Source organism: Lissotriton vulgaris, chromosome 7 (genome assembly GCF_964263255.1).
Source record: "Lissotriton vulgaris chromosome 7, aLisVul1.2, whole genome shotgun sequence".
Lineage (NCBI taxonomy): Eukaryota > Metazoa > Chordata > Amphibia > Caudata > Salamandridae > Lissotriton > Lissotriton vulgaris.
Genome location: NC_141695.1, coordinates 1524428082 through 1524452570, shown reverse-complemented (window position 1 = coordinate 1524452570; position 24489 = coordinate 1524428082). Strand labels below are relative to the sequence as shown.

The 24489-nt window shown below is 51.5% G+C and overlaps 1 protein-coding gene across 2 annotated transcripts in view; it reads right to left on the bottom strand.

Moving 5' to 3' along the window:
• The window catches only part of LOC147705924 (B-lymphocyte antigen CD19-like), a 911795-nt gene that overhangs the window by 85532 nt on the left and 801774 nt on the right, over positions 1 to 24489 (bottom strand). For both annotated transcript variants that reach the window (XM_086928997.1, XM_086928998.1), the window contains exons 15-16: positions 18428 to 18505; positions 17417 to 17519 (exon numbers count right to left, since the gene is read on the bottom strand). In XM_086928997.1, coding sequence (XP_086785123.1) covers positions 17417 to 17519; positions 18428 to 18505 — 181 coding nt within the window. The remainder of the gene's footprint in view (positions 1 to 17416; positions 17520 to 18427; positions 18506 to 24489) is intronic.

Here is a 24489-nt window from a genome sequence, read left to right as displayed (position 1 = left end):
ATCGGAATGACTCTCAGAGCAAAATTCCATTGCCCTACCGTCTGTTGTATCTGATGCAAGGTCACCTTATCTTTTGCCAGGCATTCCTGCAATGCTGTACTGAATTTCTTAATCTTGTCTGCCGGTAACCGGAAACACCCTTGGACTGAATCTAACTCAATGCCTAGGAATTCTATCGTAGTTGTTGGTCCTACTGTCTTTCCTGGTGCCAGGGGAACCCCGAAAGCCTGAATGAGTGTGCAAAATTCCTACAGTGCCCACGCACACTCCCGGGAGCCCGCTGACTCCAGGATAAGAAAATCGTCCAGATAGTGCATGACAAATTGATTCCCTGTCGCCTGTCTAAAAACCCATCCCAAAAATTACCTGAATTTCTCAAAGTAAGCGCAGGAGACCGAACAACCCATGGGGATGCACATATCCATATAGAATTTGCCCTGAAACCTAAAACCCAGAAGGTGAAAATCCGATGGGTGAACTGGCAACAAATGAAAAGCAGACTCAATATCAGATTTCATCAGCAGGGCACCAGGGCCCAGGCCCCTAAGCATCTCCACTGCCTGGTCAAAGAAAGCATATTTCACCCTACAAAACTCATCACTGATAGTGTCATTCAATGAGTTGCTCTTAGGTGCCAACAGATTATGAATCAACCTGAACTCACCATCCTCTTTTTTGGGAACCACCCCCAATGGGGAGCAGACAAAATTGTGTACAGGGATGCAGTCAAATGGCCCAACTATTCTGCCCAAGCGTAGTTCCTTTTCAATCTTTGTGGCTGCCATGCCTGGATTGGTCCTAACAGAAAGTTGATTTTTGCATTCAGGTGCCCCCACGTAGACAGGTGCAGGGATCCTAAACCCATACATGAAACCATCTCACAATGTCCTAGCAGTGGAATGATAAGGGTACCTGTTCAGGCAAGGGGTCATGGCAGTTACATTAATGGGTGAGTGTGCCATATGCTGTGTCCTCCCCTCACTCCTGTTTCCTCCTTCCCTTATCTCTTGCATTCTTGAGACATTTGGACTCTGGGTGCAATGGGTTGGCACAGATAAAGCATGCATGCTTGAACTTCCATGTGCCTAGAGTCCTGGTGCATGTCTGCCTGTTAAAGTCCCAACATGTCCCTTACCATCCTCCCCCGCTACCCGGACTAGTGGCAGGGCCTGTAGTTTGGGGTGGCCGAAAAGGCTGAAAGGATTGGAATGCCTGGCCCCTGTAATTGGCCTGTACTGCCACCCCAAACTGATCTAACCACAAGATTGTGTCAACACGGTCCCAGGAAAGGGATGGGTTAGATGCCTTAGCCTTCCTGAAGTCTTTATCATACTCCTTCCATCCAATGCCCCCATACTTGTCATGAGCCATAGTAATCCGACTCTGGTAACATGCCATCTCTGCCTGTATGTTGGGAAAACGTTCAGCCATCACTGCCATGAATACTGAGAAACCTCTAATCCAGTTATTCAAATTCTCCTCAATCCTGAATTTCAATAATTCACTTGCCCTTTCTCCAGGGAGCATCCAGTCCTTCTTTTTCTTTGCTTCATACCTTTCCATTTCGTCAAGAAGCAATGAGAACATGCTAACATAACTTTCTGCCCATATCCTTTCTTTCACCTCTTGTGTGACGTGTCTTGCTAAATGTTCCCTCCCAGTGCGGGATTCACCAACACCAAACAGTGGCAATGTTAGCTGCTTACCTACAGAAGCTGCTCCAGCTGGCTCCATCAACTTCTCCTTCGTCAGGCTGTTCACTGGCATTCCTTTGTTGGATTCAACTGAGGATACCCCACCAGTTGGATTGGAAAGGGAAGGTGTACACAGCCCCTCTCCTGACGGGCCCCCAGGTGTTGCAACAAACTGCGCTACCATCCTTCTTGCTTCTGACAGAGGATCCCCCTACGCTCTTAGCCTCAATTGACGGTGACAACATCCCAGCCTTCCCCAACCATGGAAGGACTGCAGCTATCTGTGCTACTAACTCTTGTGAAACCGGGGCGGTGACTGCCGGGGCATGCTTTGGGTCCAGACCCGCCGGACTCCCTGGAACTAGTTTGCCGCTTGCTGCCGGGACCACCCCCCGAGGGACAGCCGGGGCCTGGGCACCTGACGGAAAACCTCCCTGAGGAACCCACCATGTCGGAACAACTGGGACCGGGGCACCCAGAGGAAAACCCCCCATCTGGACCAACCCTGATGGACCCGGCACCTCCCCCTCTCCCATGGGCTGGAGGACTGGCACAGGTGCCTCTGGTATATTCTTTACCTTAGCGACCCCTTTTTTGGGCCTAGCCCACTTGGGGAGGGTGGATAATTCTCCCCTAGGCTTGGGGGACACTATGGTTCGCCGAGGCCTATCTACCACATCGACTTGACCTTCCACCCTTTCCCTGAGATCAGCAAGGCTCTGTCCTAATTGATAGACCTTCTTCCATCTCCTATCCATAGTCACCATCTTGCGCATCATTGTCTCCATCATATACTCCATGTGAGAACGCTTCTCGCCACGCTTCCCCTTACTGGCCATTGCTTTTACTGAACTGCAGGGGTTATTCTAAATGTGCCAGCTACCCAACCAAATACAGCATACACAATGCCACCCACTTAAGCACGGTCACTTGGGTAGTAGCCCAACCTAACACACCCCTCAGTACTTTCAGGCCTGGTCTGAAGAAATCAAAAAAAGGTTCCTAGGGGTCCCACTGATACTTGGTCCTTTTAAACCAACAAAGAAGAAATTGGCACAGAAGCTGAAATATAAAAGAGCATCTTTATTAAACTCAAATGAGTGAGACTACGTCACACAGAAGCCTTAGTATCTGAATGAGGAAGTCTAAGGAGTACAGAAAACTGGGGCTTTATATATGCTTAGGGTTACATAGTAAGCATAAATGCAAGGGGCAGTCCTGGCTCATGTAAGCATGCAAAATGACTAAGTTGAACATACAAGATCTACTTGCTCAACAAAGTGGGAGGAGAGTTACTTCTCCAAAAAGCAGCAAAAATAGCCTGACAGTTATACTAGAGAAGCAGGTGCATTCTACTAGCTAGGCCCTTCTGGGCATGTGCGAAGGTGGAAGATGCTAAGTATAGTTTGTCTTTAGGCAGATTACAAGAGCAGTTAACAGAAAGGTAGGACAGAGCACATGGCGAGCAAATGGCAAACAAAATTGCTGCCAGAAATACAAAATGGCTTTTACAAAGCGGATAAGATAACTTCTAAATGCAGGATGGCTTCAGCTAAATGCTAACTCATTGCTGTCAATTTTATGACAAGGCCACTGTCCAGGCCCTTACCTTACAATTCTGGAGGTACACGACCACCCGTAAGCACCCACGCAACCAGAGCTACGCCACACCAGCTAATCCAGTGGGTCAGGCGAGTTTTCTCTAGCCCGCGTGGCTCCCAAAAGCGCTGGAATACAGGTCTGTCCCTGCCCCCTTGGGTACCTCCTGTGTGCTGCTCCAACGAAAAATGAACCTTTTAAGATCTTGTCCCGATTGTTGGGGCTCTTGAAGCTTGTTCACTGTAACAGAGGACAACAACAGATCAAGGGAAGTCCCCCCCAATGGTTTACACCCAACCCAGGTGTGACTCCCAAACTGCCCGGTGCCCACAAATACCTAAACTCCCTAAGCAGTACTATTCCGGTGTGACTCATTGATATTAATGCTCAATATCACTTCAGGCCGAGTGCCGTGCTGTGCTGCTGGCACTGGGTTAATGCACAAGTATTTACAAACTGATGAACTGTGTACAATTTGCAGCCCCCCCCCAGCACTACTTTCGCTGCCCACTCTTAAAATACACTGTATACTATGTATACACACACAGCGTGATAACTTTCAGTCGCGCGATTCTAATAGATGCAGCCGAAAAGTGTTCGAGCCTCACAGTGCCCCTCGCGCTTACACGCGCTTACACAGTGCAAACAGAAACCCCCTGACTGAGTCAGACCTGATTTACGCGTTTACTTTTCACGCACTCTACCACATCTAATAAAGCGCGCTATTGATGCAGCGGTACCCTCAGTGAGAGCGCTCAGTTTACCCCCGTTGCCGCAACAAAACACAGCGGATGTGCGTACAGAAACGTTATTCGTGCCTCTGCTGTACCAGGACACACAGCGGAACCTCGCTGAAGCCCGCAGCATGGTGAGCGATCCCTGGGCGGGACCCTGGGTACCTTACAGAAGTGCTGTTCTAACTTCCGATAACCGGAACCGCTGAACCCACTGCGACGCACGCCACCTGGATGATCCGCCTGTCGAGCGCTCCCCGTTACCTCCACTGCTTGCCTGCTAATTCCTTTTCCTCGTCCAAACCGCTTTTCCGACCTGGAAAATAAAAAGCAGCTTGCCGCGAGGCCGTCCCGTCTGACAGAATAATACCGGCATCACAAAAAGACCTTCCAAAGACCACGAGGCAGCCCGGAAAAAAGAAAAGGAAATAGAATTACAGCCTCCTAGCAAGGCTGGTCTGGCAGGCTGGGGGCACAAAGAGGATGATTCCTCTGCTCCCCAGCCTTTTATTGAACCTCTACAGCCAGGCCGCTTCTAACCGGCCTGGCGTTGTCCACACGCGTGACCCGGAAGTGATTCTAATCACTTCCAGGTCCCGCTCGGGACCCACGAACAATCGCGATTGAGGCTCGCCAGTTGCGTCACTACTGCACGCGACAGGCCCGCCTCTAGGGTCGTCAGGGGCCGGCACGACCGCCATACCTTTGGCGTGTCCAATGCCGGCCCAACCTTTTTTCAAAGTTCCCAACAGCTGCTGCAGGGTCCCGTTGGGCTCAGACGATTCTCTCCAATGAGGGCTCTGAACGGCCCCCAAGTGTCACCACTATGAACCCTTGCCTCACGAGGACTGAGGCACAGGGGCTGGTGCTGATGCCTCCCCACTGGAGCAGCTGTCCAGTCACCGGACGCCTGCCGGACCCAACAGACCCACGTCGCTCCGCGTCAATCAATCTCTTGCCATTTTCCAGGCCGCCGTGTGGATTCCACATACAGTCCCACCTGTTGTTCTTTTTATTAGATTTTGCCTTGTTAGCTGATGGAAGTGCTGGTTTCCCTCGCAGTACCTCCCGTGGCGAATACATCTCTGCGCGCAGAAAGCGCAGGAGATCACACGGCAAGTCAGGAGTAGTTCTGCTGGGCTGCCATGAGTGCAGCCCCTCCGTGGGCTCGCTGCACCTCGGCCTGTCACTGGCAGAGCTGTATTTCGGGTTCGAGCATAATGGCCTCGAGGAGAACAACAAGAGGCTGTGGGTCCTGGACTGCGGACAGGCAGAGCATGGATGAGAACTTTTATTTGTAGCTCAGTGTCTCTGAATTTTAAGCTGTTACAGTGTCTGTCGTCCAAATGTATTTCAAAAACGTGGTTATATACTGTGCACTACGATGTTTTTTTCTCAAATCTTCTGTGTATGACGTGCTCCTTGGGATTTGCTCCTTGCTCGGGAGTTACGCATAAATGTGTAGATAGCACTATCGTAAACCATACGATGGTGGCTCCCAGGGCACTGCCGTGTGTTGCTGAATACCTCAGCTGAACATTGTCAATAAAGTTTATTCACAAAATGAAACAAAATCTTTCTTATTCTTTTCAGGATTTTTAATTCATCCTTTTCAGTTTCAACCATATATATTGGTAACTAGTGGTTGTAGTCACGTTTTATATTTCCTTCCGAATGTATTTGTCATTGTGTTATATGCTTCAATTGTAATGCTTGAAGAGTGAGGAAGTATTTGGGTTTTGTATACAGTTGTGGCTCCTGATAATTATGAATTATGTATTTTTTTCTCTTGAGTCAATCTTTTTTAACATTATGTTATTACTGATTTTGTAATATATGATTTGCACTTTTCTTTCTTTTTTGTTGTTTTTGTAATGTGTACACTTGTATAACCTAATCATGGTTGAATAAAGGTTAACTGAAACTGTACTAACATTATGAGAGAAGTCATTATTAAAGGAAGTCCCAGGCTACGTCTAGTCTACAGAATTGCCAGGAGGCTGAATGGGTCCGCCTGTATGATCTGTGCCTAAATCAGTCAGCCATCTTGTAAAGTGTCCTCCAGTTATACGCAATGCTGACAAAACCTTGGTGCCTAATGAGGGCAGTGGTACATTTCAGCCAAAATGACGTTTTTGCACTTGTACAGTAACAGAAACTAGGATTCTTTGATTTCCAGACCCCTTGTTAACCGAGTGCAGGATTTTCACTTACATCACTATTTCCACTTTTCAAGTGGAAGACTTCTGTTCAGTATCAACAGCTCTAGGATAGTTCTTGATTACAAGCAAATTCACAAAAACAACAGCCCTGCATGCCCCTAGACTGAAATCACAGTGATTGTTAAAAAAACTACATGTGGTTGTGTCTTTGTTCCCATCTTCAGTCGAGGTCAACATCACAAGTGAACAGATTAATTTTCAAACAAAAGGCCAGTCTTAAAAAAATAATGAATTACCGTAATCAATTACACCAGAATGTCAGACTTAGAAAGTCTTGAGACCCTGCCAATTACAGTTACTGCTTCTGGCGGCCAGCAAAGCAAGAGATGTCAACTTACCCATAGAACATAGCTAGTAGACGCTTGCCAAGCAGGGAATGCAGTACATAATCACTCTCTAGAGACACAGATCTCCATATGAGAATCAAACCACAGTTGTCTGGGGGAAGGACTAGATGGATGGGGTGAGCAGGACAATTCTACAGGGACAAGAGTCACAGACAGTCCAAATAATGCCCATTACGAAAATGCCACCCAATTGAAGGAAGGTTCAACTGACCTTCAGCCAATTAAGTATATGGTTGCGTGGACTTATGCTTCAATCTAACTATTCCCAGGTATGTTCTCCCCAATTATGTAGTGAACAAGAAAAAAAAACACATCAACCTCGTCCTCATGCTAGTTGGTAACCTACAAGCACATAAAGCAGGGACACTCCAGCATGCTTCGCTTCAGTCATAGCAGGAAGGCTCTTTAAGCAGCATGGAATCAGGTAGCTTGTAGTGTGCATATTCAGAGCTCCAAAACAACGTTCCAGAGTGCAGCACTGAAATGTATAGCAGAAATCAGTGTCATAAGCAAATTTAACATACGTAAGGATGAAGGACATCGAGACTCAGGGTCACTGGATGCTGTGAGATCATAGAGGTTCGAGAGACCTCTGGGCTGAGGCATCACTGGAACTTTCAAAGAAAAGTCCACAACTTTCCTTCCATATGTAGCACACCTTGGGTGATCAATGAAGCTCAGATGTGAATCTAAAATGGACCCTAAATTTTAAAACTCAGGGGGTGACTACTCTAGCAGTCTACTATTTCTGGGGTGAGGAGACCACCCGGCAAGCAGTTGGTGGTCCTACCGCTGCATTAGGATGCAACATTAGGATGCGACCACATGGCTGGCGGTCGCAAAGTGCTCCTTTTCAGTGCGGTTTGTGCTGCAGCCCAGGAAAAGAGACGCAGCACAAACCGCCATGAAAAGGAGCACTTCCTACATGTCCATGGATTGTTTGCCATGCACCATGTGGTGAATGGAATACGGTGCATGGAGGTAAGTGGGGGCAATACTTGTGCCCCCAAGGCAACTTTGCAGAGACCCACATGGGACGGGTCCTGTTTGGAGCCCCACTATCCTTTTTCAACAGCCTGTACATGGTGGTGTACCCGCCATGAACAGGCCGGTGGGAAAGGGTAACCAAATTCCAATGGTGGTGTCTGGCTGGGCATCACCGCCATTCTGGACCGTGAGGATCTGAGATCCTGTTAAAGGCGATAGACTGGACTCTGCTCACTGTGGTTCCAACCAGCATCATTAAACTGCAGTGGTCAGGCCGAAAGACTGTCAGCGTTCAGACTGACACCGACAAACTGTTGGTGTGCGGTGCGACTGCCATTATAATCAGCCCCTCAGTGTTTAATGACTCTGGTGTTTCCATGGCCCTTTGTACTAGACTGACATTAAAGCTCAACCTTCATCATAGAAATAGCAAGAGGCAACATGGCGGCGCAACTCTTTAGAGCTCCGTCTACAGGGCCCTGATTTATCCTGAAATTCCCCTGAGAAAGTGGTTTTCGCTCGTCAGTATCGGGCGGAGCAGGTGCGGCATTGCCTAAGGAGTCCGCCGGTGTGTGAGGCGGTGGTCAACGGGGCTGGAGCGGAGGCGAATTGACCGCTGGGCTGCGGAGGCGAGGGGGACAGCGAGAGGCGCGAAACCCGCCAGGGCCTGGTCAGGCTGGGAGGCCCCCGCTGTGGTAGTGGCGGAGAAAGCCGGCCTTGATCATAGCTATGGGCCCCCGCGTGGACTGACGGTACGCAGCGGCGGCCCTGGTGCGAGTGGCCGGGTGACCGGAGGTACCGGGGGAGGCTGTGCAGAGGGCCGGGAGGCGAGCCCCCGCAGTGACGGAGCCCGAGGCGCCGGAAGCGGAGGAAGGCGGACCGCGGCTGCCAGCGCCACGGAGGAGTGAGGAAGCCCCGCTGTGAGAGCCCGCAGGGGGGCCGCGCACAGAGAAGAGAGAGGCGGAGGTGAGGATTCGCCAGCGGCGGACACTGATCGCTGGTGACGGACGCAAGTGAGCGAGGAGGCGGACTGCAGCACACCTGGCCTGGGATGGTGTACGCTGAGGGCTCCAACTCGGACTGCGAGAGGCGGTGGACTCGGCAGACTGTGGAACACTGCGGAGGCTCAGTGGCCAGCGGGAGAGGTGAGCGGCCATGGGGGGGATGCTGCTGAAGTCTACTGCCGGCCGTCTGGACACTGAGGCAAGAGGCGGCGCGACCTGACTTTCCAGCAGCTGTGGGGGCATAAAAGCTGAGATCGGAGCCGAAGGGCAAAGAGAAGGAGCATTGAGCCCAGGGCGTGGGGGTGCACCAGGGCTGAGGAGATCGGAGCTGCAAGGTGCCGAGGGAGAGGCAAACTGTGGCTTACGTCCCTCAGTCGCCATTTTGATTTGGACGCCATTTTGCCCGCCAGCACTGTCGGAGGCCCCCGCCCCCCCTCCCCTGCTGGATCGCATAGGCTGTTCCCCTGCTGCCGATGTCGAAAGCTACTGAGTTCGCCCCAGTGGCGCGGGACCGAGTGAAGAGGAGACCAACACCCCCTCCCTGTGCTACTGGAGCAGAGGTGCACTTAGGAGAGCGTTGCTGCCCACAGACACGCATCAAACTGCGGAGGGGCGCCCATTGATGGGCCGGACTTAACTGGTGTGGCAAGCGGCCCCTAAGGACCTGAGCGGAGGTGACAGACGGCGGAGTTCCACTGCAGATAGTCCCTTTTTGGCCTGCACGCGGTACTGCTTGGGGGCGCATGCCTGATTCCCCTACAGCCTTATGAGTGAGCGGCACGAAGAGGACCAAAAGCTGGTGGGCGACTGGGGTACAGCATGATGGGCATCTGCTGGCTGTGCTGATGTAAGAGCCGAGGGCCAAGGCCTAGCAGAGGAAAAGGAGGAACGAGGCGTGGGGACTGGGTCTGGCCGCTGGCAACGTTGAAAGGGCGCCATTTTGATACAGGAGCCACCCCAGGTGCCCGCGGGAGGACAGTCCCCTGTCCCAAGTCCGTGACAGTCACTCCATCTGTTGCCGGCGCTGCGGGGCACCGGGACTGTGTCAACATTGCGGGACTGAGAGGTGAAGGACCCATAAGTGCGGCGGGAGTTGGGGCGCATCTGGGAGGACATTGTTGATTGCACCCGCACCCGTCTGCCAGGAAGTGCGAGCAGCAGGCCGGGAGCCAGCCTATGCGTTGATCAGTTCCTAACCGTCACAGCGTGGCTATCCACTGGAGGAGGACTACTGCAACTCTTCTGCGCTTTGTCAGCGCGCGGTGAGGCCTGCCGGAGCAAGACTGCTCTCCCCACAGCCGCCACTAGGAAAACAGCGGATAGAGAAACGCTAGAGGGACGATTGCTGACTGTCTCCCCCGGCCCAACTGGTTGAACGAGCCTGCTCCACCTGCAGTTGCAGCTAGAGGCCGAACTGGCCAGGGAACAATTGGAAGACGGTTGCCGCCTGCACTGGTCAGCTCAGTCAGGACGGGGGCTCATACAGACGCCTGGAAGCAAGGCTGGGAGGTGCGCTGTCCTCGGGCGCCTGGACATCCCACTCTGACTGGTGTCACCATAACCGGAGCAAGTACCAGTAGATTGGCCGATAGGAACGGGTGTCCTTCTTTGCCTCCGGACGTCGCCACTGGGGCCGCAGCCAGCCGTGCTGATTCCCACAGTGCAGCAACTTGTAATGGGCAGACTTCGAGACAAAGCACAGACGAAGAAGCAGGGGGTGGGTGTCCCTGACCTCTCGCAGGAGCAGAGCCGGATGGCCATGGAACCCACGGCTACCCTAGCGGCCAAGTTGGACACAGTTCTAGCGGCGGTGGAACAAATCGGGACGGCCTTGGAGCAAACGAAGTCATCCCTGGAAGGGCGGATCGATAAAGTCACATCTGACTTCGCGTTGCTGCATGCGGACCATCGTAAACTGTCGGAGTCAGTCAAGGAACAGCGTCAAGAGGTCCAGGAAATACAACCTGTGGTGCACAGCCATGCCTCAGCCCTGCAGGACCTGATTGATAGAGTCCATGCGCTAGAGGAACGCGCGGAGGACGCGGAAGGGCGAACTCGGCACAACAATGTCCGAGTGGTGGGCCTGCCGGAGGGGGAGGAGGGGACAAACCCTGAAAGAAACACGGAGGCCTGGCTGCAGTCGATTTTGCCGGCTGGAGCTCTGTCTCCTCAGTTCGTGGTGGAAAGGGCGCACAGAGTCCCAGCGCAAGCTCCGAAGCTGGGAGCCCGACCCCGTCCGTTTCTCTTCAAGCTCCTCAACTACAGGGACCGGGATGCAGTGCTCAGAGGAACATGAAGATGAGCAACCTTTAGGTGGGCAACAGTCACGTGATGCTATTCGCGGACTATACAACAGCAGTGCAAAGGCAGCGCGGCTCGTATTTGGCAGTGAGGAAGCAGTTGCGGGACCTGGAGCTGCCTTACTCCCTACTGTTCCCCTCTCGCCTGCGAGTGGTCTCTAAGGAAGGTACCCACTTCTTAAAAACTCCGTCGGAAGTCTGGGACTGGCTAGAGGAGACTGGACAGTGGACGGTACGCGGCCGACGGGCCTGGAAGACGGCGAATGGCAAGAGCAACGCTCCAGGAGGAAGAGGAGAAAGAGAGGGGCCCGACGTGGGCCAGGCCCGGGGTGGACGGCGCCCAGCCCGGAGAAGATGCAGCAGGAATGGCAGGAGGCGCTGGAGGTGGTTGCCACGTTGGGAGCGGTGAATGGTCACGGAGGCCCAGACCGCAGGCCACAGAGTGAGACTGGAACTATCGGCTCGTCCTCACCACTCACTGTACTGTTGGAAGATGCCATGCTGCCTGCGGTGCCACCTCAGACAGCGGACTTCATAATGTGACTGATGGCGGACCTGGGTTAGCAAGTTGTGTCGCACACACACAGTGTTCGGTCCCTTGTATCCTTTATATGACTGCTGTGACATGCTGGTGTGCTTAGCTGCTGGCCTCAGAACCCCACCATTGGGGTTCAAAGGCACAGTAAGGGGTGGCCTGCGCTAGAGACCGGCACCGGCTGGGCCCAACCACCTTTTCCGTGATTCACCAACCACATCTCAGTAGCGCTTAGTGCCCTAGATGAGGGAGCGGACTACTGACATCACTGACTGCGCGTTTTCCCTCACGCACGTAGATTGCGGTCAAGACACGTTAAGCGGTCGTCGCGTTATCTAGTCAGGACGCATTCCCCGTTGGGAGTACGCCCATAAAGTTACAATGTTAGTATTGGTTCACAAATTTCAGAAGCGGCACTTAGGAATCCCCGTCCGAGAGCCTGCCCCCTGGCCTAGCAAGACGCGCCCCATGACTCCCAGGGTGGTTACACTACAGCACAGCACATGGCGTGTACTAACATCATGACCTGGAACATCCACGGCATGCACACCCTGGCGCGCCGATACTCGGTCTTCGCGTACATGCAGCAACACCAGGTGGGGATTGCATTACTTCAGGAGACGCACATGTCCCGAGTGGAGTTAGAGAGGCTCCGCAGGCGATGGAGGGGGCAACTTCATGGTACGACCTTTTCAGCGCACGCGTGCAGCACCTTGATATGGGTAAGGGCAGGTGTTCCCTTTACATGCACAGACACACAGGTAGACCCAGAGGGGAGGTAGTCCTTTGTGCAGGGGAGACTCAATGGCAGGAAGTACTGTTGGGATCTATTTATGCCCCCAACACAGAACAGCCTGCCTTCCTAACATCACTAAACCACATACTTCAGCGATACGAGGGCCTCCCCTGGCTGCTGGGTGAGGATTACAACATGGTGCTGGACACTCAGTTAGACCGCTCATTCCTGCCCCTTCGTGCAGTGGCAGCAACCTCGGCAGCGCAGGCTCACAGGGACTGGTTAGCACACTGGGGCATACTCGACCTTTGGCACGCGCAGCACCCTACGGACAAAATCTACTCGTACTACTCGGCGGTGCACGACCTTCATGTCCGCCTGGACTAAATCGTGGGCTCCCAGTCCCTTCTCCCACTCTTATCTAAGTCAGAGTACTTGGGTAGGACGCACTCGGATCACAATCCACTATGGTTCCAGCTCAGCTGGGCGGTGGATAGATCCCAGGTACCCACATGGCGACTGCAGCCGGCTGCGTTGGAGGATGCCGAATTTAGTTCTTCACTGGGCACGGCCATCCTATCCTACTTTGAGGAAAATGAGGGTTCAGCGAGTGACCCTATGGTGGAGTGGGACGCCCATAAAGCGACTGTCCGGGGGCACTGTATAGGGGCCACATGGAACATTCGCACACAGGTGTCGGTGTCCCTGACCCGCATAGAATCCGAGCTTCTGCAGTATGAGAGCGAGGGAGAAGGCACTGGCAGACATGCGCTCAGGCTTGCGGAGCTCCGAGGTGAGCATGCGGTCCTACTCGAACGACTGCGATGCCATAACTATGCAGCACATACTGCCAAGATGCACGCGCAGGCGGACAGGGCTGGCCGATTGCTGGCCTGGTTGATACGGACCACGGAGCGCAGCGTCCCGATCTGTGCCCTCCGCTTGAGGGATGGGACGGTGGTGAACACGCAGCGCGAGATCCACCGGGCGCTTACCGATCATTATCGGGACCTATATAGAGCTCGAGGCACTGGTCGGGAATCTGCGGTGGGTGAATTCCTGGAGGTGGTCGAGTTACCTTGTGTCCTAGAAGCCCAGAGGGCAGAGCTGGGCGCCCCGCTCACGCTAGAGAAGGTGGGTGAAGCGATCCACACGCTGGAGACGGGGAAAACACCGGGCCGGACAGCCTGGCGGCTGAATACTATAAAGCGAATAGGGACATCCTAGCGCCTCGGCTCCTGCAGATGTACAGGGCATCCATTGATGAGGGCCATCTTCCGCCCTCACTACAAGAAGCGTTTCTGGTGTCCCTGCCTAAGCCAGACAGAGACTCCACGTCCCTGAGCTCCTATCGTCCACTGGAAATGCTTAATACAGACTATAAGATTTTGGCCAAAATACTTGCTGAATGCCTGGCGCCGCTGGTTCCACATTTAGTCCACCCAGACCAAAATGGTTTCGTACCTTCGAGGTCCACATCTCTGAATGTCAGGAGATATTTTCGAGTAGCGAAGGAAGCAGCGGCGGTATGGCCCAGGGCGGGGTGCCTGGTGCTAGACCTGGAGAAGGCCTTTGACTGCCTGGAGTGGGGCTACCTGCGGACGGTATTGGAGGCGTACAAATTGGAAGGAAACTTCCTGCGCATGGTGGGACTTCTGTACAGGAACCCGGTGAACCGCATCAGGCTGGGGCCGTATATCTCGGAGGAAGTGGCGGTGGGCAGGGGCACTCGGCAGGGATGCCCCTTGTCACCTCTGCTTTTTGCGTTAGCCATGGAACCCTTAGCGGCGGCCATGCGACAATACCTGACAGATGGCATCCCACTTGGGGATGGCGTGCACCAAGTATCTCTGTACGCCGATGACCTGTTGGTCTTTGTCAGAGATGTGAGCCACATGCCGGAGCAACTGGCTCCATTGCTGAGTCGCTTTGCTGGACTCTCGGGCTCTGAGTCAATGCAGGAAAGTCATGTCTCTATGCCTTTAACAGTGGAGTCGCTGATCCAGAGTACGGCCTAAATGGCACGCGAGTTCAGTGGCTGGCGGACACGTTTAAATACCTGGGGATCCAGACCTACCGCCGACCGGCGGACCTGATGGATGGGAATCTGGGCAGAGCGGTGACAGCGCTCAAAGCCCAGTTGGGCTTCTGGTCCACGCTCCCCCTGACACCCGCAGGCAGAGTGGCCCTGGCCAAAATGGTGATGCTCCCTCGCCTTCTCTACTATTTTGCGAATCTGCCCTTGTTCGTGCCTGCGTCCTTTTTTTCCAACCTTAACAGGATCCTACGAGACTTTATCTGGAGCGCATCTCAACACCGCCTGGCCCTCGGAAAACTGTTCCTCCCGACAGACAAAAGCGGACTCGCCGCCCCCTGTTTTGAGCACTACTACCTGGCAGCACAGCTTCAGTGGATTGCCCAATGGTTAGCAGATAAGGGGATAGAGGACACTGCCACAAGCGAGCCGCCCTACACATTGGAGAGGATCATTGCGTTGTTTCACCCGTTAGCGGGCAGGGCACGCCCCACTCCGCTACTGCTAGGGGTGGCGTACAAATGTTTCCGCAGGGCTCTGTACCTCACGCGGAAGGTGCTCCCATATGCGCCAGTGGTGCCTTTGGAAGGCTCGCCTGGAGGTGAGGGTGTCCTCACGCGCCGCATGTTGGAGCCGTGGTAGAGGCGGATGTCCAGCCACTTGGTGACCTATACCAGGATGGGGCTCTAATCCCCTTTTAGACGCTAACCGCAGAGGCCGACCTTCCCCCAGGAGGGTTCCTGTTACACAGATCTCTTACGGCCCAAATGGCGGCCGGATGGGGTGACATAGCGGAGGAGCCAGCGCAACACCTAACGATGCAGTACCTGCACGTCATGGGCAGGGGCAGGCATCTAATTAAATGGTTTGCCGCATCCTTACGGATACACACGGAGCTAGATCTGACTCCTCTCCGCGGAAAGTGGGAGCGAGATATAGGACGAGCACTGGCAGATAAAGAATGGGAGAAAATTCTAAAAAGCTCGGTGCGCATCCCCAGAAATGTGCGCTTCCGTCAGATCCAAATATACACAGGGCCTATCTCACCCCGACTTAATAAATAAATACTTTCACAGGGTGGACGCGTCCTGCCCTAAGTGTGGTGAGCTGGGTGCGGATTTCCTTCACACTCTGTGGCACTGCCCGGCCCTCGGTACATACTGGAGAGACATTAGTGTCCTGCTCACGCAATGCACTGGCCGCACAATCCCCTGTAACTTGCCTGAATTTCTATTGCATCATTTCAAGAGGCCACCCAAGGACAAGGCATCGTCCCGATTCCTGGATCTGGGGATGGTAACAGCGGTGCGGCTCCTTACTAAGAGGTGGAAAGCAAGCGACCCACCCAGCATGAGGGCATGGACGCTGTCCTTCCTATCATGGGCCAGAGCGGAGTGGACAGCCATCAGGAGGGAGGAAACGGTGGGGTTCCGAAGGGAGCCCATGGCGGAGTGCTGGGGGGGGCATGCTCGGCGCCCTGCAGGCGGCAGGGGGTGCCGCGGCTGAGGGGGCGGAGGGGGAATCAGACCGACACTACCAATGCGCAGGCTGGTGCACACCATGAGATGGAGGCGAGGGTGTAATGGAAATGGAGATGTATGCATTTGATTAAGGGGTGAGGGGAGTTGGCTAGACCGAGAAAAGGAGACAAACAATGTACAGGCAGGGAGGGGGAGGCGGGCCTCGGAACGGGGCACGGAGGGTGCGTTGTACTGTAACATGATGACAATGCCGTCTTTTGCTGTTTTAGTTCTCCTGCAAAGGTTTTGATTGCACTTGGGTTAAAAATGTAAGACTTGTCTCTTGGTGCGGAACTGGGGTGCGATGGCTCATGTACGTTAAGGGCATGCCAGGGGGATCAGGCTCTGACTGCATGCCGGTATCAAGACAAGGAAGAGATCCTGCCGTGTAATTTTAAAGGTTGCCCTACAAGAGGTCCAAAGGATTACATACATACCACTCTGAACCCTAAAGGGATATCTCACAGATAAATCAACACATATATATTATCAAAACTATTTATTATAGATTATTAAAGTTCATTTTTTTCTCATTTTCCTTTTGTATTTCAGTAGTATAGACAAACATATTCAAAGAGGACAATTATAAATATACAATAATAAAAAATTAGATAAGAAGATTAATTCCTATTCATAGCCCATATTCCCACGATACATACCACCAACACACATACACAGTCATTCACACTTCATACAACACTTCACACAATAGCCACAGATGTATACGATGGATATGGGACAGATGAAATAGAGTCCCAGATGGTTATGTAGGTTCCAGGGGTGGAACAAACGCAGAAGCGCGTTTCGGTGTATAGCCCGGCACGGGCTACACCTTCATCAGGGCGGAGGTGAGGTGGAAGGAGAGAGGGCCACAGATGGGGGAGGTTCTCTTGAAAATGACGAGGAGGGCAGGACGAGCTGTAATCCCCTGCTCGCTAGGTAATCAAATTCACCGGAGCATTTAGCATGGCGAGCCTAGTAGGCTTCAGGAAATACGGAGTCCACGTGGTGAGGGAATTCCGGTTCTGGTTCCAAGTTATGGGATGTCAAGGATAGATAGTGCGCGTTAAAAGACAACAATAGGCTCTACGCAGGCTTTCTTTTATAATAGTGTTCGAAGGGGTCGGCAACGGAGACACCGAAATATGCGGAAGCGATGGGATAGATGCAGGTTCCCCTAGATGCTCCCGGCGAGGGCGCCAGGTACAGAGGTTATGCCTCCTGTTCAGAATGCGAAACGCGCTTCTCCGGCTGGCCGTGCAGGGCGCACACTCGGGACTAGACGGGCCGCACAGGTGTGAAAGTGGCAGCGCCCTCTTGACCTGCCGCAATACTGGAGCAAGGGCAGCCAGGCACGATTGCAGAACTGTCTAGATGTTTATGGTGCACCTAATGTAAAGTTCAAATAAAAATGCCAACAAACAGAGTTGACAAAAAAAAATCATAGAAATAGCAACACATAGATTCAAATCCTCAATCTTGTATAATTCCCACAAACATGAACCAGTGGTGTCAAGTCCTCATTGAAGTTTTGTAACCACTAGCTGCCGAAACATCAATATACAGTAAATTCAAAACCTAGACAATACTGAATACCAATTCTGCTTATTAAGCATGTGCCTCTAAGAGGTTTTAGACATTACTAAGCCCTAATCCTGAATGTGAATATTTTAATTCCCCACTGATAACAGACAGAGCATTACCTGGGTGCTGCAGTTTTACTTGCTGCAAGTGCTGTATTGGCATCACTCGTCTGATCTTCAGAGTGCACAGTAAGGTGACTCTCTTTGTCCATATTATCATTTTCTGTTTAGGAAGTTGGAATGGCAGAGGTTAGTATCTGAGACACAAATGAAGATAGTTATAATGATTAGTGGCTGCAAATGTCTCATCAAATACTGAATCACAAAGGAAGATTTTAAGGATAATTAAATGTTTAGAAGTGTGACAGGATCTGATGCCTTTCTAATGGTCAGCGACTGACGATGTAAGAAATGACTTGCTATGTTAGAGATGACCCAAAGGGTACGTGAGAGGCAGGAAGGATCTATGAAGTGATGGAAGGGTAAGTAAAGAGTCAAGAAAGGTCATGGAAAAAATGAAAGAGTAAAAATGAGCCAAAGGGCCCACAAGGTTCTGCAACTGTAAAGGAGGAGCAGGAGGAGTTATATAAAGGCCAAAGAGGGCTGTGGCCTGGAAGACTGTGACTGACCATAAGAGTTTATGAGCAACTGAAATGTTATTTAATTTCCAGAAAGGTAAATGCTGCTATGGAGAGGCTGGTAGGGGCCAGGGGAATTCTGTGAGGATGACAAGTTTAGTGAAGGGGTATAGTGTACTGCAGGAGTGGTTGATGACTGATCATAGGTTTTAGGGTGTGGAGGAATCAGAAAGGACTGGACAGTTCCATAGATTTCAGTGATGGATATGGGAATAGATGTCAGTTCATATTGAAGGAATGTAAGGGTGAAAAAGGTTTGTAACTGTGTAAGACAGGTTTAAACGGGTGATAAAACTGGACAGGAGAAGTCAGAAAAGGGTTAGAAGAAAGCATATGACTAATTGAGGAGTCAGAGGAGAAGGAAAGGGTGAGAGAAAGGTGTAAGAAAAACAAGGGGCTGATAATGTAAGTCATGGAGGGTCAGGGATGAGTCTGTCGTGCTTAGTGGTACTAACAGTGACTGTAACCTTTCTCAACTAACAGCAGCTTTTACCTTCTTCTATCCGAGGGCTTCTTTGGTTAAGATGAACAGTAAAAGTCTGACCATCCATATTCTCATATGAATCACCATCTGTAAAGAGAAGAGGACCTCTTATTGACTATCATGTAGTGGCTCATATTGTTAGTTAGCATGCACACCAGCGGGGTTTGCATGTACTCTTTCCGGATCACTGACATAATATGGAATACAAAAAATTAGACTTACCAAAATATCAATGCCAAAATATAGAATGCAAAAATATTGAATTCCTATCTACAAACAGGTAAGTACAAAAATATCGAATCAAAAATATAGTTTTAAAAAATATAGTTAGTCAAAATATAGGATTTTTTTTAAATGTCTTAAAGGTAATTTAAAATGAATGAAATAATAAATATAATTAACTAAAACATACTTAAAAATACTTAAACAACTTTAAAATTAATACATAATTAATTTATTGCCACTCCAGTGAGTGCAACAGTAGGGAAAACGATGGATAGCATAGGGGTAAAAATTACTATTCCCACTCTAGTGAGTGCAACAGTAGGGAAAGCGTTGGATAGCGTAGGGGTAAAAATTACTATTCCCACTCCAGAGAGTGCAACAGTAGGGAAAATGTTGGATAGCGTAGGGGTAAAAATTACTAAATCGATATTATATTACTTACCTTCAATTCGATATTTTTCACCACTATGTTCTGTCCATTCGATATTTTGTCCATTCAATATTTTGACTTCGATATTTTGGTAATTTGATATTTTGAATTCAATACTTTGTCTGGTTACCACTCTTACCCTATATTTCAATATACTCTCGAAGTAAGTGTGGAACATAAGAGTCTTCACATACAGATGAAGAAGAGGTTTGTACGCACTTCGGCAAAGTAGGAGCTCTGCCATAAACTGACAGAGCTCCAGCTTAACTTACAATTTCCTCTCGTCATTTAGGGTTGAGGGAACTGCTGTGTTTCTAATGATGAAACCTCACCTGGTTGCACTTTTGAAAACCCTTGACCTGGTGATCTGGCTGGTGCAGGGTGACGATGGTGGTACCCCTGCGCTATTTAGGGCATGGCTGTTGCCACTGGAGTTCCCTGAGAAGATTTTCCCAATAAATCATGATGCACCCTGGTAGGGAAAACCAACAAAAGCATTCACTCAAAGGTAGAAAACTCTGAGCACGGGGCGCTAGAGAGCGCAAGAGCAGCATGGCCGCACGCCTGTGAGGCTCCTGCTCCCTGGGAGCTTTATCCAGCATTTATCCTGTGCAAATGCACTGTGAATTAAACTGCAACCTCGGTAGTCGGTAGAGATAATGTCCCTGCCAATCCGGTGAGAAGCCTGAAGGGATTGGAGGTCGGCCGCCGCCGCATTGGTCAGCAACAGAAGTGACCACACCGGGCTCGGGAGCGGAAGTGCTCTGCAGGCCGGCTACCACGATTAACCACGTCACAAGCGGAGACTGGGCCGCGCAGCTTGGGCTCGCACCTGGCGCGGAGGCTTATCACTGGGGAGCAGCGCTCGCGCACGCTTTGCCCGGTGAGTGATGGGAGGCTGGTGGCGGCGACATGACCCCTCGGAGGAGCTTTGCATAACGCCGTACTGGCAGTGAATGATCCAGGCCAACACGCGGAGGTGGCGGACGCACTGAGGCGCTGCTCGAGGCAGCACGGAAGGTACAGGGAGACCGGCGGAACACCCTGCACGCTGCGGACTGCGCCCTGGGAGTGGAGGATTGTTAGGGCCGCCCCAAGGGGCATTGGGGTGGAGGGCTCCCACTCAGTCGCTTTTGGGGTCGGGGGTGATCCCGCAGCGGTGCCCCTCCCCACACCAACCGCAGAGCATATGATGCAGGCCCATCTATGTGCCATAGGTGGAGTAGCACCCTGAGGGAGATACGGCCCGCCACGCAGGGAGTGGACTTTAGAGCAGCGTGGCAGAACTTTGGTGCTTCACTGGAAGGAAGGTACGTCGAGTGCACGCCCCACCCCCTTGCCAGAGTCCCGAGCCTGTGGTGGCGGGACAGAAAGTTATTTGCGAGTGGGAGTGCTCCCCCCCCTGCAACTGGTGCGGGTGGGCCCCAACCACCCCACGATACTGAGAGTGGGAGAGTCATCACGGGGACCCGGGGACCAGAGGCAGACCAAGCCGCATGTGGGAAAGGCATGGAAGGCGGGATAGGATGCGGCGCTAGAGATCGAACTAGCATACCAGCGACAGTGTGGTGGTCTGGGCGCGGGTTGGACCGCAGCGGCTTCCTAGTGTTTAGAGTGTGATGGAGGTGGCATCTGCAAGGAGATTGAACACATCTCACAGCTGGTGTCGTCAGGTGGAAGAGTGCGAGGACTCCCTGCTTCACAATATCTACGGTGCCCGCCCAAAGACCCGCGCGGTTACCGGCATAATGGGTATGCCTGATGCCAAACAGCCCAAATTGACTTTTGATGCGGCGAAAAAAGGAACGAAGTCGGCGCAGGACAATCCAGACCAGGAGACGGAGTTGCAAGCTAGTGGAAGTACTCCCCCACAGAATTCAGACACCAAAGAAAGCATTCTCTTCGCAGTTCATCGTAGAAAGAGCGCACATTTCACTCGGCCCGCGCCCTGCTCCCGGTATCACTCCGCGTCCCATAATTGCAAGATTATTAAACTATCGGGACAGGGATGTGGCTCTCAGTGCGGCACGGCAGAAGCGGACGCTGTCCTATGACGGAAACACCTTCTCCATATACCCAGACTTTACACCCATCGTACAGGAAGAGAGGCGGAAGTTCATGGACGTAAAAAGGAAATTAAGAAATGCGCAAATCGACTATGCGCTCCTGTACCCTGCGAAGCTAAGGGTGACGAATCAAGGGACGCAGAGATTTTTCACAAACCCGCAACAAGTGGAGGAGTTCTTGAAATCGGTGAAGCGATCGAATAGGGGAGGTAATGCCCAGGAAGATCTGCAACAATGACAACGTGATGAAGACGATGATCGTATAGAATAAATGCTTCGCCGGGATCAAGCTGTGGACTTACTTTTGGACTTGTATGGGCTGGTGCTCTACATAGCCTGTATTGACTACCATGAGGTGAGATCTTTCCAATTGCCTCATTTGCATGTCCATTATTGGCTCCCAGGCTCTGCTCCCTCCTAGTCGGGCCTGTTGTTCCACCGGGGCGGGCTGGAGGAGAGTGGGGGAACTGCGTAGCTCTCTAGTTGGGCACCCGTCAGGGTATACCCCCATTGTAGACCGTACTGTATTGGGTCCAAATGTTGTTGTTGGGAAGTGGGGTGGGGGGTGGGGTCGGGATTCTGGCAAGTTTGGGTTGCTTCAGTGGGAGGGGAGTGATAGGGATCTGGAGTTGAGCGACTTGGTATGTACTATGAGGAGGGTGGAGGGGAGTGAGTGGAAGGTACACATGAATGTCACACTGTCTAATTGTTTATACTTCACAGGTAATTATGATGTTGCTTTTTGGGGGGCTCGGTGGAACGATACAGAACAATGGCTATCTGTTAGAATGCGGGGTTTGACATTGGGTATCATAGCGGTTCGGAGAGTGATAGGGGTGTTACTGCACATGGCTATCGAAACGCAGACAGGGGGTCCTTTGCTGTAACTGGCATTGTTGAGTCCCCCCTCTCGCGACTGTACACAATGAGCACTTGCACCCTGAATCTTCTCTCTTGCAATGGACCTGCAGAGGTTGGCTGGGGGAGGGCAGCGGTTTTCAGACAGGAATGTTCTTCTCCAATGGCATATAATAGGGATGTGGGCTGCCTGAATCATGTCATCTACTGACAGCACTAAATAGAATATCCTTACATGGAACATCAGGAGGCTGGGAGACCCGCGTAAGCGACGTCAAATCCTCTCCTATCTTGACCGGCACTAGATACACGTAGCAATGCTGCAAGAAACACATTTTGACCCAAGGCGCGACAATACATTCGCCTGTAAGTGGGCTGCACATAGAATTTTCTCTTCCTTTTCGTCCTATGCTAGGGGAGTGGCGATTTTAGTAAAAAAAGGCACACCATTCACGCTGGCTGAGCTACATGGGACGCTCATGAGAAATACTGCTTAGCCTGGGGGAGGTTGGGATCGGATTCTGTTACTCTGGCCTGTTGTTATGGTCCAAATATAGATGACCCGCAATTCTTCACGGAACTGTGGGCAAAGATCGTAGACATTGGATCCAACCATATCGTGTGGGGTGGGCATTTTAATATTGTGCGTAGTCCGGACATTGATAGATTGCACCCGGCCACCCATCATTACACAAGAGCCCGTGCCATGCTCCAATCCACTATCGAGGACTACCACTTGATAGATGCGTGGCGGCATATGCACCCTAGTTGCCTGGAAGGTAACCACTTTACTGCACAAGCAGCGTCATGGGCGCGCCTAGACTATATTTTCCTGAACCTTGGGTTGAGACCAGCGATTCTGCAGGTTCAGCATTTAGCCAGGACTTATTCGGATCATACACCGGTCCGGCATACACTGTCCTCCACAGACTATGGTCCCCCTAGGAATAACTGGAGACTGCAACCAAAAATCTTGCTGGACACTGTGTTCCAGGAGGAGCTCGGGGAGGAGATCACAGATTTCTTTTTACGTAATAAGGACTCGGTCGACAGTGCAGAAATTGTATGGGAAGCTTTCAAGGCTACGTTGAGGGGCTTTTGTATATGGAAAGGCGGAGGGGTACTTAAGGATATTATTACTACCCTCCGCAAGCAGGAGACTGAATTTAAGTCCTTAGAGGGGCGAATGGCCACCGGTTTGGATGGCATCACACAATCGCAGTTTTGGGAAAAACTCACACCATACATGGATGAGGCTGATAGTGAGGCGAAGTTTCGTGGGAAGTACTGGAAGGCCCCCCGATACGGAGAGGGGGAGAGGCCAGGGAAGGCACTGACAGAGACGATTAGAATGTCACGGGGCTCTAATATAATCTTGGAATTGGAGGGGCTAGATGGTATCATGTACAAGGACACTGCGACCATACTTCACTGAACATTATGTGGCGCTATATACTACCACTAGGGCGGGTACATTGGACCTAGATGAATTTTTAGGGGATGTATCACTGGGCTGGTTGAGTGATGTGCAACGGTCTTTTTTAAGTGCCCGTTCGAACTCAATGAGGTCTGAGAGGCTATTATGCATATGCAGTCGGGTAAGGCTACAGGATCAGATGGTATCCCTGTCGAGTTTTATAAAACTTATATATATATTGTGGGAAGTGTATGAGGATGCATTAGAAGTAGGCCATCTTCCCCCTTCCATGCGGGAAGCAATCCTTATCTCCCTTTTAAAACCAGAGAAGGCGCCGCAGCATTGCGACTCATATAGGCCCTTATCACTGCTCAATTGCGATGTTAAAATACTAGCGAAGCTCATAGCAACTCGTCTCGGTCTGCTTATTGAGCATCTAATATTACCCGACCAGTCGGGTTTCGTGACCGGACGTGCAATGTCCCATAATCTGCGGACCCTATTTACCATCTTGAATAATGTGTCCTTAAAGTTACCTTTGGCGGCAGTCTTTCTGGGCGCCACAAAGGCCTTTGATTCCATTGAGTGGGACTATGTGTTTGGTGTGATGGCCCGCATGGGATTTCCCCCCCCCACCCCCCTCCCCCCCCCCTGTTCCTCTCCTGGATACGATTATTGTATTGCTCGCCGGTGGCTAAAGGTGTGATTATGGCAAAACCTCTGAGGGTTTCTCGATAACGAGAGGTACTAGGCAAGGTTGCCCGTTATCGCCCCTGCTGTTCGCGATTGCTGTGGAGCCACTGGTGGCTAAATTGCGACAACACCACAGAGACAGGGCACTGCAGTGTATTATGAGGCAGATACTAGTTTCCCTCTATGCGGATGACATTACGCTCTATACACGAGACCCCCAAAAAAATCTGAATATTGTCCTCCGAGAATTTATAGTATTTGGGAGACTCTCGGGAGTCCAGATAATTGGGGTAGGTCTTGCGTCTTTCCCCTTACTGATGCAACAAGCTGCTTTTCCCTGGATTACCCAATGGCCTGGTGCGATGATGAGCTAAAATATCTG